Below are 18433 nucleotides of genomic sequence, written 5' to 3' on the forward strand. Positions count from 1 at the left end.
AAATTAAAGTCCACCAGAGAGAGGGCCTTCTCGATCGCTGCCCCCTATTGGTGGAATCAACTGCTGGAAGAAGTTGAGGCCTTGTGGGACCTCGCTCAGTTCCGCAAGGACTGTAAGACTACCCTATTCCGGCAGGCCTTTAATTAACATGGAAGGACTGATATGGTGTGATAGATACATCTAATATATACTGAACACCATCTAAAGCAAGAAAACATCAAATATGATTAGCACCAGACTGTTTTAATTGTTCTTAACTGTTTAATTTGCTTTCCTTAACTATTTAATTGTTCAATCATTATGATCTTACTGCTTGTGAGCTGCCCTGAGCCTGCTTCGGCTGGGAAGGCGGGATATAAATCCAATAAACCTTAAACCTTAAAATCTGACTTGTACATTGGGCTATCAATTGTAAAAATTTGTGACGCTAATTTATCTGAAACAAGGATGCCCCAGACTTTTATAAACCATTTCCTAACAGTAGGAGCATTCTTTTTCTTCCAATACTGAGCTATCCCAATTTTAGCAGCAAGTAATAAAGAGGCTGCTAAACATCGCCGCAACTTAGTAATGTTTATATTTCCCCAAACGTTTAACAGTATAGACTCTGGCAGGCCTTGAATTAAGTAGGAGCTCACAGGAGCACAGCTCCTGAACCTTTCTGAGGGTTCCCCCTCCTCCTCCCCACCTTGCCCATTGAATAGTAGGTGCGGCTGCATAATAATCCCTGGATGAGCTCCACCACCTATTTTCCTACAAGACCCCTGGACTCGGTGAGTTAGGAATAGTAGCTCCCATTATTCTATTAATTATTGGCAAACACTTACTCCAGAAATACTTTATAGTTGGACAATCCCACCAGCAGTGCAGAAGTGCACCCAGAGACCCACAATGCTTCCAACACTGGTGATTTTACCAGCTTACAATGATACAGTTTTCGGGGAGTCATATACCATCTTGAAAAAACCTTGTAGTTTTGTAATCTAATGTTATTCAACTTAGATTTAAACAAACTGTTAGACCATATAATTTTCCATTGCAATTCATCCAGCACTAGATTACAATTTCTATGCCATGCCTTTTGTTGAGAGGGTAACAATGACCATTTCTTTCTGTTTAAGAGTTCATGAGTAGATTCAAAAACCCCTTCAGAGAGCCGTCTTTCATAACTTTTTCAAAAGGTGTAAGATCTCTTTGCAGGGCATTTTTCACCATAGTCATGGAACATAATTGTTGGTATTTAAACCATGGAATGCTAAACCCAATTTTTTTCTCCATCTGCTTTTGTGACCAAAGTTTCCCCCTTTATGTTATGTCACATAATCAAAATACTTTTACTTCTCTCCACTCTTTAAAATAATTTGTTGACCTATCAGGAGCAAACCAAGTCTGACCTAAAAAAGCACTAACAGGCGAGATTCCCAGAGCCAACACCCCCCCTATACCTATCCCAGATAGCCAGACAATGCAATAGGAAAGGGTTCTCCTTTATATTCTGGGGCCTCTCTCCAGGGCAATTCCATAACACCTCACGAAGAGCATAAGGATGACAAAACTCCTGTTCTATACCAACCCATTGTTTTGAAGGAATTTTAACTGAGGCAGTCACTTTCCCTGTATTGGACCACTGCTACATTAAGAGACATAATATAAAGCTTAATCAGACCTGCACATTCCTGATATTGGGATTCTGGTTTTATTCTGCTTTCTCTACCATGATCTGACCCTGCTCTGACAATATTTTGTAGAGTTTTCTAAGTAACCTTACTTATACCTAGTTTTCTCAGGATACCTGAACTTTTCTGCTTGACTCTTCCTACCTTTAGTCTTTTATCACAGTATTGAAGTAGTCCAGATTTGGTCTTTGCTTAAATAGAAATATTTTACTTATTTTTAAAGTATTTACTATGTAATCACTATAAAATGTAACTCTGTATGTCCTCAAGGTGGCCAATATGAAGTAAAATAAAGTTTAGACCAACATCAATATGCCCTAGGATTGCCAGCCCTCAGATCCCTATAAACATATGAACATATGAAGCTGCCTCATACTGAATCAGAACCTCGGTCCATTAAAGTCAGTATTGTCTTCTCAGACTGGCAGCGGCTCTCCAGGGTCTCAAGCTGAGGATTTTCACACCTACTTGCCTGGACCCTTTTTTTTGGAGATGCCAGGGATTGAACCTGGGACCTTCTGCTTCCCAAGCAGATGCTCTACCACTGAGCCACCGTCCCTCCCCTGCTCTCCAGGGTCTCAAGCTGAGGTTTTTCACACCTATTTGCCTGGACCCTTTTTTGGAGATGCCAGGGATTGAACCTGGGACCTTCTGCTTCCCAAGCAGAAGCTCTACCACTGAGCCACCATCCCTCCACTGCAGAGTGTCCCCTCTTTGGGGGGCTTCAATTAGCCACCAGCCAGGTGGCCAGTGGGGGAAACCCCAACCCCAAACAGGGCCTCCACCACAAGATGTTCCTGACATGATGACATCACTGGCAGGTGATGTCATCGTGTCAGGGATTTTTTCTTAAACGATCAAACTTTATTAAAAGAATCAATACTAAAATATACATATCTTTCTTCATATACCAAACATTGGCAAATATAAGAACAAACTACAAAGTACATTTCCAAAATCTCCAACAAAATGAATATTATCAATTCTGGTGGCCAGATAAAATAGTGCTGGGTGTACTCATTAAAAAACAAAACTAAACCAAAGAAACAAACAAACACAACTTTAAAAGAAACAGAAAGGGGGGGGGGTTAAGGAGAGAGGTGAATAGGAATGAAATGGCAGAGGAGATCACTGCAATGGTAGTAGAGAAAGACAGTCTGTAGATGATATATCCTTTTAACGGATAAAAGGAAGTACTTCTTCACCCAAAGGGTGATTAACATGTGGAATTCACTGCCACAGGAGGTGGTGGCGGCCACAAGTATAGCCACCTTCAAGAGGGGTTTAGATAAAAATATGGAGCACAGGTCCATCAGTGGCTATTAGCCACAGTGTGTGTGTGTGTGTGTGTGTGTATATATATTTGGCCGCTGTGTGACACAGAATGTTGGACTGGATGGGCCATTGGCCTGATCTAACATGGCTTCTCTTATGTTCTTATCAAACACATTGAACTGGAGAGGCCATATTCCATGAACGGAAACGTTCCCACTTGCGGAGGAAAAAAAGAATAGGCTCGAGAGGTGTCAGAAACAAGTTCATTGAAAGTCATTTTGTCTAGCAAGAAATATATCATGTCAGGGATGTTGTGTATGATGCCCCACTCATTCCTGGAATGCCACCCAGATCCCCCCACTGCAACGGTGAGGGGACCTGGCAACCCTAATATGCACTTGATATCATGCACAAACAAAACAGCAGGAGTACAAAAAATCTGTTACAGTGCATCAAAATTCACAAGTTAGGTAATCCTTCCCCAAACCAAAAGCAGCTGGAGAGACAGCTCTGTGCGGAGGGTGCCAATAAGGCCCTTATCCTCCGACCTCTACAGTGCTGGGAGCCTTCATTCTTGCATACCTACCTTCGTCCCATAGCCTTGACTCTGTGAATTGGCCTGTGCAAACTGTTATCCTGCATCTATTTGGGTATTAACCCTACAACATTTATTATCTGTCCCTTTAACTGTTTTCCTGGGTAAAACCTGGGCCTCAGCTTGCCTGGCACAAGTTCAGGACACTCATCAGATGCCATCTCTGCACCATGGAATCCACATTATAAACTAACTATAGTCACTAACTATTCCAAATCTGGCGACCAGTGGATCAGAGTTTTACCTGATATGGAAGCATTCTAATTTGTAAATTCCAATCCCCAAGCAAGCAAGCAAGCAACCCGTATCATCTTACTAAAGCTGTAGACGTATGCACACCATTTTGCCATGAACATCGAAAAGCGTGCTTGAAGTTAACTGCTGTAGATCAGGAATGCAACTTTCTCCTTTATTTGGTTACAGACAGCTATCCTATTCTGCATTGTATCCATCTGCGACAGTGAAAAGCAAACTGTTTGCATTCATAGGGATACTGCAATGAGCCAATTTGATCCTTAAGAAAAATCGTGTTCTAGAAGGTATATTCTGAAAAGCTGGAAGAAATGCCGGCATTCAACAACAGTTTATAATCCACTCGTCTGTTTTCAAGTGATGTATAAACAGCTATGTATCACAATCAGAAGTGAGAGAGATGAGAATTAATTGTAAGTTCTAGTAGCTGGGAAGGGTGGGAACATGTTTATATCTTGTAGATAATACACAGTGTTCCTACTGTTTACTTTACAATTAGATGTTCCTTACACTTTTGTTACTCAACATCACCTCTGTGTGCTGGTTACAAATGAAGCTCAGGTTTTCATTTTAGCATCTAAAGCCCTAAATGGTTTTAAAGCTAGATATGGAAAGCATAGCCTCCTTTGTCCCATTAAAACCCTTCACTGTTTAATTCTGTGCTGAATAATAAATGATGATCGAGAAAAAACTGAAGGGCATACCTCCAGTTAGTACATAGAGGAATTCAGCAAACGTATCTGAGGAAGTATAGGGTCAAAGAAGAAGGCTCCAAGGCCTATGAGGCCACAGTTGGGACCATAGCTCAGTGGTAGAACATCTTGTTGTCATGCAGAAGGTCCCAGGTTCAATCCCCAGCACCTCCAGTTAAAAGGACAAGACAGTAGATGAAGTGAAAGACCTCTGCCTGAGATCCTGGAGAGCCCCTACCAGTCTGAGTAGACAATACTGTCTCCGATGGATCAAGGATCTGATTTAGTATAAGGTAACTTCATGTGTTCACATATTCAATATATATGTGAATAGACTACCATGAGATCTGGCAGTCCTATTTCCTTCCTTTCAAAATGGGTAGACTAAACTCCAATGTTGGGAAATCAGAGTGGCATTTCTGGCATTCAGAGATAATCTGTAAGGCCAGAAAAATAACAGCCACCCAAATCAATAGGAGTTGTTTCTATTCAGGATGTCAGACCACCTACTATTGTATGCAAAATAAGAGGTGTTATCTTCTATGACCAGAACACCAAAACAAAGAGAAGAATATATCATGCAAAGGAACATATTTGAATTAATTACTTTAATGTGCAGAGTTACTTGTCACCAAAATTGTTGTGGCAAGGACTCAGGATTCCAATTCAGAAAATGTTAGAACATTTAAGTTAAGTGTAGGTAGCAAAGCACTTATGAAAGGTAAGTTATAGGTCTCTTTATTTACTGGTAGAAAGTCACCTTCTCCACTACTAGTTAGATCAGAGAATTCCTTAAAACCTAGAGAAGTATAAGAACATAAGAACTTAAGAGAAGCCATGTTGGATCAGGCCAATAACCCATCCAGTCCAGCACTCTGTGTCACATAAGAACATAAGAGAAGCCATGTTGGATCACGCCAATGGCCCATCCAGTCCAACACTCTGTGTCACACAGTGGCCAAAACCCAGGTGCATCAGGAGGTCCATCAGTGGGGTCAGGTCACTAGAAGTCCTCACACTGTTGCCCCTCCCAAGCATCAAGAATACAGAGCATCACCTGCCCCAGACAGAGAGTTCCAGCAATACACTGTGGCTAATAGCCACTGATGGACCTCTGCTCCATATGTTTATCCAATCCCCTCTTGAAGCTGGCTATGCCTGTAGCTGCCACCACCTCTTGTGGCAGTGAATTCCATGTGTTAATCACCCTTTGGGTGAAGAAGTAATTCCTTTTATCCATTCAAACCCAACGGCTCAGCAATTTCATTGAGTGTCCACAAGTTCTTGTATTGAGAGAAAGGGAGAAATGCATTCTTACAGTTTTCTCAACTGTGAGTGAGAGGTTTGCTATTCTAAAAAATAAAAGCTAAAAGTTTCATGTTTTTATTGCAGTTAACCAATTGGATTATGATGTTCATGCCACACAATATGATCACAACCATGAACACCTCTAGACCATTCACTCATCTATGTTGCAGAATTGTTTGGGAAGTGGATCAGTCCACTGTGTCTGCCAGTCCAGTACTGGAAAGAGAATCAGTCTAGTCTAGTTCCCACCATTCAGCTTGATTCTGTTCATTTCAGATTTATCTGGTATTCGAAATCATATCCCTAAGGATATCTTTAACCGAGAACTCAGTAGCCAACTCTCTTATAAATCAGGTTTCCTGAGAAACGGCAGTACATTCTAAATATAATACTCTAAACAGAATGTGCAATCCAAACCACAATCTTTTGCTCATGTTATAAACATTCCTGAATAATAAGAAAATCCACATGGGACAATTTAGTTTAATCTCATCTTCCTTATATCACAAAATATTTAAAGCAGAAGATCTCAACTATTATTTCCAGAGCTATATGTTTCAAAGAATGGGAATTGAGCAAGATTTCTCAGAATTTCTGCTTTAAAAATTCCGTGGCAATATTGAAGCTGAGATAAACAAAATGGATGAATTCAGCAACTTTTGGTACACCAATTTGTATGGAAGAATTAGAGAGAACTTAATAAGCTTTCACATTACCTAAAGCAACAATGTAAGGATCTTAGTCAAACAGAGTCAGATAATTTAGCAATAGAAATACTGCCAATTAAGGTAGATAGTTGCCTTTGACAAATCTATCACAAAATTCATCGTCTTGGGTACGATCTAGCCTCTACCTACAGTAATCACCATTCAATGTTATATCAGTTTCATCCACTAAACCAACGTTGATTTTATGCTCTACATATGATAGAGACAGACTCTCTCTTCGAGCATGGGCTGTGTTTAGAAATAAGTCAGGAGAAAGCTGAGGCAAAGTCGATTCAAGAGGAAAATTAAGGTTCAGTACACAAGCCTGCTACAGTCACAGGTACATAGGAAGTTGCCTGGTACCTAGTTATACTGCTTTTCCATGTAGTCCCAGTAACATCTACTATCTGGAAGTGGATCTTTAATGTCTCAGACTAAGTTCTAGCTGAACTATCAGAAATCATTTTATTGGAGATGCTGGGGTTTGAACCTGAAAGGTGATATATGCTGTGTATACCTTATCACCAAGGTTTTTGTCTTTTCCATACTTTAGCTCTGCTTTAACCATCTGGAAAATTTCTGATCTTCTGGCCTTCAAGTTAACACTACAGGCTCAATGAGGGAATCAAATTTTTAAATGCTTGCCTGTGGGAAAAGCTCCCTGTAAGTAGTTCTAGATCATGGGTGCCAAACATGCGGTCCTCAGGCTCTATCAGGCCTCCAGAGGGCTCCTATCAGGCCCATGAGCAACTCACTGTTGTCTTCTTCCTTCTCCCTCTTTCTTACTTCCTTCTGCGTTTCAGCTTGCTTTGCCAGGCTTGCTGAATCACACAGCAGCTACAGAGCAAAGCCTCTATTTTCTTCATTGACTGAAGCTCTTCCCTTGGAGAGAAAGGAGGAGAGGGAGAGGTTGCTTTGCCAGGCTCTCTCAACTGCACAGTAGAGCTATTGAGCCAAGCCTCTCTTCCTTCTATGGCTGAGGTTCCTCCCCCTCCTCATCTCCTGGGGAAGGAGGGAAAGAGCTAGAGCTTCCTTTGGCCAGTTCCCACAATCCCATGAGAGAGATATGAAAAAGTACCTTTAAGACTAACCAAGTTTTATTCAAGGTATGAGTGTTTTGCTTTGCTACAGAGAGAAGGAGAAAGAGAGTTAGTTAGTTGTTGGCACATTGGGTGCAACTGGGTTTACCTCCCTCTTTTTCTCTGTATTCATGCCTTCTTGATCCAGTCTTTCTCAGTAGGAAAGCAATGTGAACTATTTAGATGAGGAAAAACAAGCCAGTGAGGTGGATTAGGCTGAGAGTGTGTGTCCAAACCAAGTTCACCCAGCACATTTCCTTTGTTGACTGGGATTTTAACCTAAGCTTCCCATATAAGTAGGGATTTTAACCTAAGTTTCCCATATATGACCACTATACATTGCTGTCTCTGAATTCCTGCACTGTCTCAAATGAGTTGTAGTTATTACGCTGGAGAAGATTATAGTTCCGTAGACAAACACATAGCCCTCAGTCTGTGTCATGGTGCCTTCACATGTTCTTGACTAGTACATGAAGCAACTTATGTACAAAATCTGACAATGTCCAGCCATTTAATGTTTCCTCTGGGTCTTAGACTCAAAACATTGACCATGAGATTTCTGTAATGAATGTCAATAAATCAAAAATAGGTTTTCAACTTACAGATACACACCTGAACAGTACACTCAAGATTGCTGCAGCACAGACACTGTCTCTAGATTGTGATGCAATAATTCAGAGCAAGAGGTGTCAGTCATCGGAGACTGTCGGATAAACAAAATATTGCAGGAGTGCTAATCTTTTAAGCATGCTTCATTTTAAGGGGTTTTTTTTTTGGGGGGGGGGGGCTTTCAAGAAATTTATTTTTGCATAGCATAGCAGGGCTTGAGAAACCAGAACACAGCACACAACCATCAAACAATACTGTACATGGGCCGATCTTTTGGGGTAAAAGAGGGTATGTAGAAGGTGCTAGAGCTTCAACAAACCTGCATCGTTATGGATGTCACCATGTTGTCAAAGGCCCTGGACTGGATTTGGTCCCCAAATCCATGAGTTGCAGATGAAATCTGTGGAAGAATTATGCAGCTTTTGGAACATACTCCAGATTTCATTGTCTCGGAGAGTCATGTTGAAGGAGTCCACCACCATAACAAACTTGACTTTGGAGTTTGTCACGTAATCATGTACTTCGTAACCTTCAGTTGGGTACAGCAACTCCAGGTACAGCTCTCTCTGATCCACAAGAGCTTTCCCCATGGCTGAAATCTTCTCATCCACAACGTCTAGGGAGGTATGCACTGTGTAGTGAAACTTGAGTTCATTTTCTGTAGGGGTGTTCTTAATGCACAGCAGGCAATTCTCCTTGGTGATCATGGCAGCGCAAACCACCATCTTGAGTCCTGGCAGGCTGGCTCTCTTTCCTCGTTTTAAGTTTTTTTTAAAAAAAAAATCTTTAATTGTATTTGTGTTCTTTATAAAGTTTATATCTCCACTACCAGGCATTACATTTTATGACACACATGGCCTGGCTTTTCAAAATCTCATGTATTTCAGATCCGTCTCTCAGAACAAATGAGTTTGACACCTTGAAGATCAATTTCACTTAGATGTGCTAGCTTTTAATTGCTCTGTACTGGACTCAACACTGGGGTGGGCATTAAAAATGTTATTGCCTACCTACCTGCAGCCTGAAGATACATTTCTTTAAGTTTATACAAGTTAATATGTAGACCAAATGTAGACCAGATTGAAGACCACCCGGGATCGGGCCTTCTCCATTGCAGCCCCACTGCTGTGGAATCAACTCCCGGAGGAGGTACGGGCCCTGCGATGTTTAGACCAATTCCGCAGGGCCTGTAAGACCTACCTCTTCAAAATAGCCTTCACCTAATACCGAGTCAAGAAAGTCTCGCTGGACATGTTTTAGCCACTGAATTTTATTAAAGACCTAAGTTATAGCACCACAATGTTAATTTTAATGTAAGTTGTTAATGATTTAATGATGATTTTATAATTGTAACTGTAATTACTATGTATGGTTTTATTGTATTTTATATTCGTATGCTGTGAGCCGCCCTGAGCCTGCCCTGGCAGGGAGGGCGGGATACAAATAAAAAGTATTATTATTATTATTAAGATGCTTAGTCTTTAGAATTTTAAAGCTGCTCTCTCTTAGTGGCATACTAGCAAGGCAGCATTTGAACAAAGATGAGTGAAGAGTATGAAGTCCAGAATTAACAAAACTGGCACATAAATACTAACAAATATCTATTTTGGACTTTGCTTCTTCCATGTGTGCATGGGTTTACGATCCTGCTTATTTAGGAGGTAAGGAGAAACCAGTGAGGTGGTATAGCACTAGAACTATTTTCACCAATAATCAAATTAGTAACACATACCTGCAAACAGAAGATTTAAACTATATTTTCTAAAATCTGCATGTTGCAATTCATCCTGTACATAAAAGCAAACAGGAGAGTCACAAGTCAGCTTTGTCATGAATGGCCCCTAATGGACACTTTCCAGAACTGCAGCAAAGCTGCAATGTTTTCTCCTCCCTCAGAATTCCTCATAAGAACTTACTAATTACAGCCTGGTGCCACTGGACTCATGTTTTATTTCATTCTTACAGACAAATATGGCTGCCCACTGGGTAGTGAAAAACATGTAGAAACTGTCCCTTCGTCGAAAGTGTCTCTAATTGCCTTCTGGGGTGATTAAAGAATTCTGCTCTGCTGAACTCCTCACAGATCGTTTATTTGCTGCAGCTTATTATCCCACCCTACCCTGCAAGTGAGCTCGTGGTGGTTCACATCACGTCACAATACAGCAGCAGTTTGAAACACTAAAGTCATTAAGAAGTAAAATATTAAATCAGTAAAAAATACTAAGTAATCTACACAATAATCTGGGTTTCCTAACCGAGAGGTCAGCAACTGATTACATATTAAAATATGCTGACCCCATGCTAGAAAGGATGATGGATCAAGACAGATCAGGTTGGCTGCTCCCACTCTACTGCAGAATTCAGATTTATACTGCAGTAGATTTAAAATGCTAGAAACATGGTCTGAAGTTTTTGTGATTCACAATTGGTAATTACATATGTATCATGCCATTTCTTCAGGAAGCTCAGTGACGCATACCCCTTCCTCACTTACAACCCTGCGAAAGCAGGTCAGGAATGGCCCAAAGTCAATCATGTCACAGTGGGAATTTGAACCTGTGTATTCATGGCACTCTGTCCCCCTATACCACACTGTCTCTAGTTATGGAGTTCCAATATAAAAGAAACACCCAAATTATTGGGGCCAAGAATCCCAGCTACCAATATAAGTTGATGGGGTGTGAACTGGCAGAGACTGACCAAGAGAGAGATCTTGGGGTCATGGTAGATAATTCACTGAAAATGTCAAGGCAGTGTGCGTTTGCAATAAAAAAGGCCAACGCCATGCTGGGAATTATTAGGAAGGGAATTGACAACAAATCAGCCAGTATCATAATGCCCCTGTATAAATCGATGGTGCGGTCTCATTTGGAGTACTGTGTGCAGTTCTGGTCGCCGCACCTCAAAAAGGATATTATAGCATTGGAGAAAGTCCAGAAAAGGGCAACTAGAATGATTAAAGGGCTGGAGCACTTTCCCTATGAAGAAAGGTTGAAACGCTTGGGACTCTTTAGCTTGGAGAAACGTCGACTGCGGGGTGACATGATAGAGGTTTACAAGATAATGCATGGGATGGAGAAAGTAGAGAAAGAAGTACTTTTCTCCCTTTCTCACAATACAAGAACTCGTGGGCATTCGATGAAATTGCTGAGCAGACAGGTTAAAACGGATAAAAGGAAGTACTTCTTCACCCAAAGGGTGATTAACATGTGGAATTCACTGCCACAGGAGGTGGTGGCGGCCACAAGCATAGCTATCTTCAAGAGGGGTTTAGATAAAATTATGGAGCAGAAGTCCATCAGTGGCTATTAGACACAGTGTGTGTGTATATATAAAAATTTTTGGCCACTGTGTGACACAGAGTGTTGGACTGGACGGGCCATTGGCCTGATCCAACATGGCTTCTCTTATGTTCTTATGAACAATAACTTCCTTTTTGCCTCACTCTGCTGTAGGGAGTTTGGCTGTCTGGATGGTGTATTGACTGCCTAGTGCACTGGCAGATAGTCTGCCATGTTAACTCTGGACTCCCTCCCCACCATTAATGGACTGTGATGCCTCTGACTCTGGTGCCAGGCCCGCTGGGACTCTTAGCTACTATGCACTGTTACCCCTAGACACATATGCATACTGCTTTATTGGACTCTCAGTTTCATTGAGATCCAAGCTTTTGGCATGAGCGTCTACTAGGGATGTGCATTCGGTTTGGCCGAACTGAATAAATCCCCCAATTCGGAAGTATTTGATGCCGAATACTTCCGAATCCAATTTCAAACCATTATACAGGAGCCGTATACGGCTCCCCTGAATACCTCTGAATCAGTATTTGGAAGTATTCAGAAGTCAATGGAAAAGGTGGGAAAGGAGCTTTTGCAGGGAAGCTGATTGCCTCCTTTCCCACCTTTGGAAGCCTTTCCCTGCCTCTACCATAGCCTCCCTGTGATCAGGGAGGGAGGGGGAGAGGAGTCCCAGTAGCCAATCCAAAGAACTCAAAGTTGAACTTGTGGATCTTCTAACAAAAATCTGTAATCTTTCATTGAAATCTGCCTCCGTTCCTGAGGACTGGAAAGTAGCAAATGCCACCCCCATCTTTAAAAAGGGTTCCAGAGGTGATGCGGGAAATTACAGGCCAGTCAGTCTGACTTCAATACCGGGAAAGTTGGTAGAAAGCATTATCAAGGACAGAATGAGTAGGCACATTGATGAACACGGGTTATTGAGGAAGACTCAGCATGGGTTCTGTAAGGGAAGATCTTGCCTCACTAACCTGTTACATTTCTTTGAGGGGGTGAACAAACATGTGGACAAAGGAGACCCGATAGATGTTGTTTATCTTGACTTCCAGAAAGCTTTTGATAAAGTTCCTCATCAAAGGCTCCTTAGAAAGCTTTAGAGTCATGGAGTAAAAGGACAGGTCCTCTTGTGGATCAAAAACTGGCTGAGTAGTAGGAAGCAGAGAGTGAGTATAAATGGGCAGTCTTCGCAGTGGAGGACGGTAAGCAGTGGGGTGCCGCAGGGCTCGGTACTGGGTCCCATGCTCTTTAACTTGTTCATAAATGATTTAGAGTTGGGAGTGAGCAGTGAAGTGGCCAAGTTTGCGTGGTGTGCAGTTCTGGTCGCCGCACCTCAAAAAGGATATTATAGCATTGGAGAAAGTCCAGAAAAGGGCAACTAGAATGATTAAAGGGCTGGAACACTTTCCCTATGAAGAAAGGTTGAAACGCTTGGGACTCTTTAGCTTGAAGAAACGTCGACTGCGGGGTGACATGATAGAGGTTTACAAGATGCAGAAAGTAGAGAAAGAAGTACTTTTCTCCCTTTCTCACAATACAAGAACTCATGGGCATTCGATGAAATTGCTGAGCAGACAGGTTAAAACGGATAAAAGGAAGTACTTCTTCACCCAAAGGGTGATTAACATGTGGAATTCACTGCCACAGGAGGTGGTGGCGGCCACAAGCATAGCCACCTTCAAGAGGGGTTTAGATAAAAATATGGAGCAGAGGTCCATCAGTGGCTATTAGCCACAGTGTGTGTGTGTGTGTGTGTGTGTGTATATATAAAATTTTGCCACTGTGTGACACAGAGTATTGGACTGGATGGGCCACTGGCCTGATCTAACATGGCTTCTCTTATGTTCTTGTGTTCTAAAGGAGTTCCTGCTACAAAAAAATCAGTGACATACATTTAAAAACACACAGAAGATACATATACATGAAGGAAGAAGAGGGGAAATATGCAAACACATGAAAGGAAAAATCAGCAAGAACAGAAAGTAGTCTGGTGGTTGAGGTAGACCAGCACCAAGTGTTTAGTCAAAGCATTCTAAACATGGATTGAGTTTACAGAACATTAAAACCTGGATCACTGGACCATTGTCGGATGCTTATTTATTGTCATTTTTAAAAATCCCACTTTTTCTGTGATTGGGCATCATTGTCCTCTCTTCCACTTAATCCTCACAACAACAACATTGTGTAGGTAGGTTTGGCTTAGTGATTGTGAGGGGCCAAAGGTCACCCAGAGGGCTTCCATGCCAGGGTGGGGATTCAAACACAGTCTAGTCTGATTACTACACCATGCCAGCCGCCAGGAATGGCTTTTGTCTGCCTTACCTTTGAGGAGCCAAGTAATCTGAGGCACAGGTGTTCCTTCAACTGAGCACTGAAGCACAAAATCCTGCCCTTCGCATACACTGCTGGGTTTTATTTCACTGGAAAAGTGCGGAGCAACCTCCTTCACTTTAGGTCCTACAAAACAAAACAAAACAAAAACATACCATAAACAGAGTGATAGTAAACCCCAGTAACAATAATATTAGGAGTTTGCTTGTAACAGAACATAAAATTAATTCCCATAGTACTGTGAAATGGCAAGAAGGAGGAATAAAGAAGCGCAATTCTTAAATGCGCAATGTAAAACAAAAAGCATTTTATTATTGTGACTAAAAAATGTCATGCCAGGACACCGTTAGTCTAGAACTTTATAAACTGCTGCAACCTAGTAGGTTTAACAGCCAAACTGCAGTCTCATGCAGGCCTCATTTTGGGCAGGAACTCACAAGAACAGAGCTCCAGAACCTCTCAAATTTATTGTGCTCTTTCTTACGTTAAGTCCTCCCCCCCCCCAAAAAAAAATACTTGCGTTAGGGCTCCATTTTCGAAATCCTTGTGAGAATTTTGCTGAACTCTAAGATTTGACAAACTTTCTATTATTTCCTCCACAAAAATGGGAAAATAACCAAAGCATATAAAGCAGACAGATGGAAATCTTCATCATGCCACTGTGGCACAGGAGAAAATAATTTTAAAAGTATGATGGGAGTAAGGCTTTATGATGACAATTATAATTCAAGAAGCATTTGAAGGTAGATGCTGAGCTGATATAATTTAGTACACCATCAGGGTCATGACCCCAGAGTCACTTGACCGGAAACTGCGTTTAATGGAGGACGGAATTGACCTATTTTAGGGGCGCCACCATGATGTAGTCACCTCACATATTTAATTAAGCGCCTTCACCAGGAGGTGTCCTGTCTAGCCCCACCCCCACGTGACCTAGCCCTGCCTATCACCATCTATGCCCCACCATGACATAGCTACCCCGCATATTTAATTAATTAAGTAACTCCTCCAGGAAATGACCTTACTGACTCACACCACGTGGTATAGCCAGGCCAATCAGCGTCTACGTCCACCCTGCTGTGACGTAGCAACCCTGCATATTAATTGAGCAGTCCGGAAATCACGTATGTAGCCCCCTCCCCTGCCCCCTTCTCCAGCGCCACCCACTGCAGCATCATTGAACTTCTGCCTGTGGCACCCCACCCCGGAAAATGGGGGCCACCATTGAGAAGGCCTGAGTAGGTCCGTGTGACCTCTCTAACAATACGCCCACACCCCCTTCATGAATAATGCAGGGGGGTCTATTTACTACTAATATTCAATGAGTTGAATCCCACCAACTTTTCTAATCCAAGTCACCCAACTCCCCCCCTTACTACAGCTACCATCCCTTTCAGCTTTTGATCACGCATGTGCCATGATTGCCAGCATAGCTTCCTGGTGGTCAAAGTGGGCTCCCACCTTCCTTTCTCACCGGAAGGACCCATCCCACTGAATTTGGTTTTAAGAATGTTGTGACCATCCTCTGGGCTCTAGATATGGCCCGGCCAAAACATGGCATAGAAATGGAAATAAATTCAAATGAAAACAGCTCTGTACAAGTTGCTGCAATTTAAACAAGCCTGCATGACAAGATTACAAACGCATACACACAGTGCCGTCAGAAGCAGTGTTATGTTTTTCTAATCCTGCAAACTACGAAAGAGTTAGAAGCAGGCCTCGGATTCAGTGGGAGCTCACAGGAGCACAGCTCCTGAACCTTTCTGAGAGTTCCACCTCCTCCTTCCCACCTTGTCCATTGAATAGTGGGTGCAGCTGCATAACAATCCCTGGATGAGCTCCACCACCTATTTTTTCTACAAAACAACCCCTGGTTAGAATGATGTAACTCTGCTTAGGAAGATACTGGCAGACTGTTTCCTAAAATATGCAGGTCTCAAACTGCTAACTACGCAAAATCAACATCTTGCTATATCTCCAGATAAGCCTACTCCACAAAATTGCTGAAAGCCTATTTTTTCCTCCTCTCATCTATACATCTAGAGACCTCTCTAGTTAAACTGAAGCTTCCGAGTGATCAGTTCAAATTATGCAGCTATAATGTACTTACGGGTTACAGTTAATATCCACTTGGTTGAAGCCTGACCTCTAACATTTGAGGCTGTGCAACAGTAAGACCCACTGTTTTCCAAGATGGTTTTTTTCAGGCACAAACAGTGGATCCCGTCTTCTTCATATATCTGAACTCTGTCTCCTGCTTCCAGTTGGGCTCCCTCTTTGAACCATTCCACATTTGCCTTGGGCTTCCCTGAAACTAGTTTGTCACAGGCAGATCATTACAAAAGAAATCTCAAATTTTCCACTATCGTTTTGTTACTATATTATCAGATTTCCCCAGCTTTTGCCTTTGAAAGGAAGCCAACTGCATTCACCCAGATATAGATTACTGAGCAAATACACGGGTCATCTGCTGTTAAGCAAACTAACAGTGCAAGAACTGTTAGAACTGTAAGAACACCGGCCTGGGAGTTACCTTACTGAATAGTTAAATAGGATTTTGAGTAGACTTGTTCAGTAGACTTGTTGGTACTCTCAAAAGTTCATCAGGCTAGCATGAAGTGACAAGATGGAAGCAAACCACGTTGTTTGGAGAAAGACCACTTTGTAATTGTATTTAGAAATTTACACAGGCAAGAGAGAGTATTGATAGAAAACATTCTGCAGCATAACCAACTTCTCAACTGCAGGCTTCAAATATAGATTTTATTTATATTCTAATTGGATCAAAGTCTAGTGCTGGCAGCATTACTTTAATAATCTACGTGCAGCTCTTGATTCATGGAAAGAGGTTAAGACTATTTTCCTAACACTAAAAATAACTTGTGTTATTTTTATTGCGGAAATCAATGACTCATTATACATTCACAGATGTCTGCTACAATAAGTTTGATTTTAATTAATTAACAGAATCTGACTGCAATTCTATGCATATCTACTTGAGAAGAAGCCCCACGTGGACCTGCATCTCAGTAAATATACACAGAATTGCAGTTAATCACCCAAAACTAATTGACACTCTTACACACTAAAAACACCATTATTTCTCATTCCTTCACCAACTGAACTCCTTGAATTAGCATACAATAGCGTGAGGTGGAAGAGCGAATGTTCTTCAGCTTGGTAGTGTGGAGATACCATTTCACACATTTTGTTCTTTGTCACTAGTACAGTTTAACACCAGAAAACAATTTGGGAGACCAGCATTCAAATCCATATTCTGCTATGAAGTTCCCTGGATGATCCTGAGTCGGTCAAACTCTCAGCCTAACCCATATCACACTGGTATTGTGAAAATAAAATAGGGAAACTACAACAACATTTCATCCACGCATTCTCAGGAAGAAGTGTGAAATAAAAGTGTACTAGATGGAGAGAAATCATACTAAGGAGAGAGAGAAAAGGAGGGATGGGGGAGAGGAAGTATAGACCAGCCTGGTAACTGTTAGGCTGGCTTAGAAGGAGATCTTTGTTTAGTTACACAGAACAATAAAAGGCCTTAAAATAATAAAAGCATTAATTTCTCCTCTATTATATTAACAACCTCTATTATAAAGTGGTACTATCCATTCTATAATAAGGTAAGGTAGTCCCCTGTACAAGCACCAGTCGTTTCCAACCCTGGGGTGACATTGCTTTCACGTTTTCACAGCAGACTTGTTACGGGGTGGTTTGCCATTGCCTTCCCCAGTCATCTACACTCCCCCCCCCCCGCATTCTATAATGCCAATACTTTATTTCTTTATTTCGCATGGTGTACATCAGACCAAATCAATGGTTTTTAATCATCATTCATCCATTTACCTTTGCATTTGAATGTCACTTCTTCTCCTTCTAGTATTTCTAGGCTTTCTGGGCCACTCTCAAATTGGGGAGGTAGTTTCTGAGGTTCCCTCTTTAATTCTGCTGTACTTTTCTTTAATTCAACATTGTCTTCCAGTTCCTTAGTCCTCAAACTAACCAGTCTCATGGTAGAAGGAGCTTGCCAACCAGTTGTCATAGATTGTTTTGGTTTTTTCCCATCTTCTTCCCATCTCAAGGAAGTTGTGCTTGGTTCTGTTGATATTTTTCTAGGTTGTAGGGTTATGGTGCTTGATATTTTCTGCAGAACTCGGTAGCCCCTCATTTCTTCTTTGGGTGGCTGTGCATTGGGTTCCTTTGTCCGTTCTAAACTACTCTGTTTGGTTTCTTCAGAAGAAATGAGGGAAGTCTCTTTCTTCACAGATGCCCTGTATTTGGGCTCAAGCAAGAGTTCTGTGGTAGTGGATTTGAGGTTTTTAGCAAACCCATTGCTAGTGGCCTTCCTGAATGCTGATGTTTCAACAGCTTCGGTTGTAACACTTGATTTAGTTGATGTGCTAAAGCCGGGGAGGGGGGGAGGAAACAGAACTAAATTTCTTAGCAATAAATGTGAACTTTTCCTAAAAGCATCTTGGTAAATATTAAAAAGCCAATTTTAAGCATGACTCATGGGATTGTAACATTCTAATATATCTATTTCTACCACCACCCTTTTTAAAGGCTACTTTAAAACACTGAATTTCCTTAATAAGCTCAAT

General features: G+C 41.6%; 1 protein-coding gene and 1 pseudogene across 2 annotated transcripts in view; both read right to left on the reverse strand.

Annotated features, from left to right (window-relative positions):
- MYLK (myosin light chain kinase) overlaps positions 1-18433 on the reverse strand; it is a 440102-nt gene that overhangs the window by 294332 nt on the left and 127337 nt on the right. For both annotated transcript variants that reach the window (XM_060262723.1, XM_060262722.1), the window contains 3 exons: positions 17679-18232; positions 15928-16131; positions 13809-13943 (listed from right to left, as the gene is read on the reverse strand). In XM_060262723.1, the coding sequence (XP_060118706.1) occupies positions 13809-13943; positions 15928-16131; positions 17679-18232 (893 nt within the window). The remainder of the gene's footprint in view (positions 1-13808; positions 13944-15927; positions 16132-17678; positions 18233-18433) is intronic.
- On the reverse strand, positions 8369-8929 carry LOC132589931 (trafficking protein particle complex subunit 2-like protein; annotated as a pseudogene).

This window comes from Heteronotia binoei, chromosome 21, assembly GCF_032191835.1.
Source record: "Heteronotia binoei isolate CCM8104 ecotype False Entrance Well chromosome 21, APGP_CSIRO_Hbin_v1, whole genome shotgun sequence".
In the NCBI taxonomy this organism is placed as follows: domain Eukaryota; kingdom Metazoa; phylum Chordata; class Lepidosauria; order Squamata; family Gekkonidae; genus Heteronotia; species Heteronotia binoei.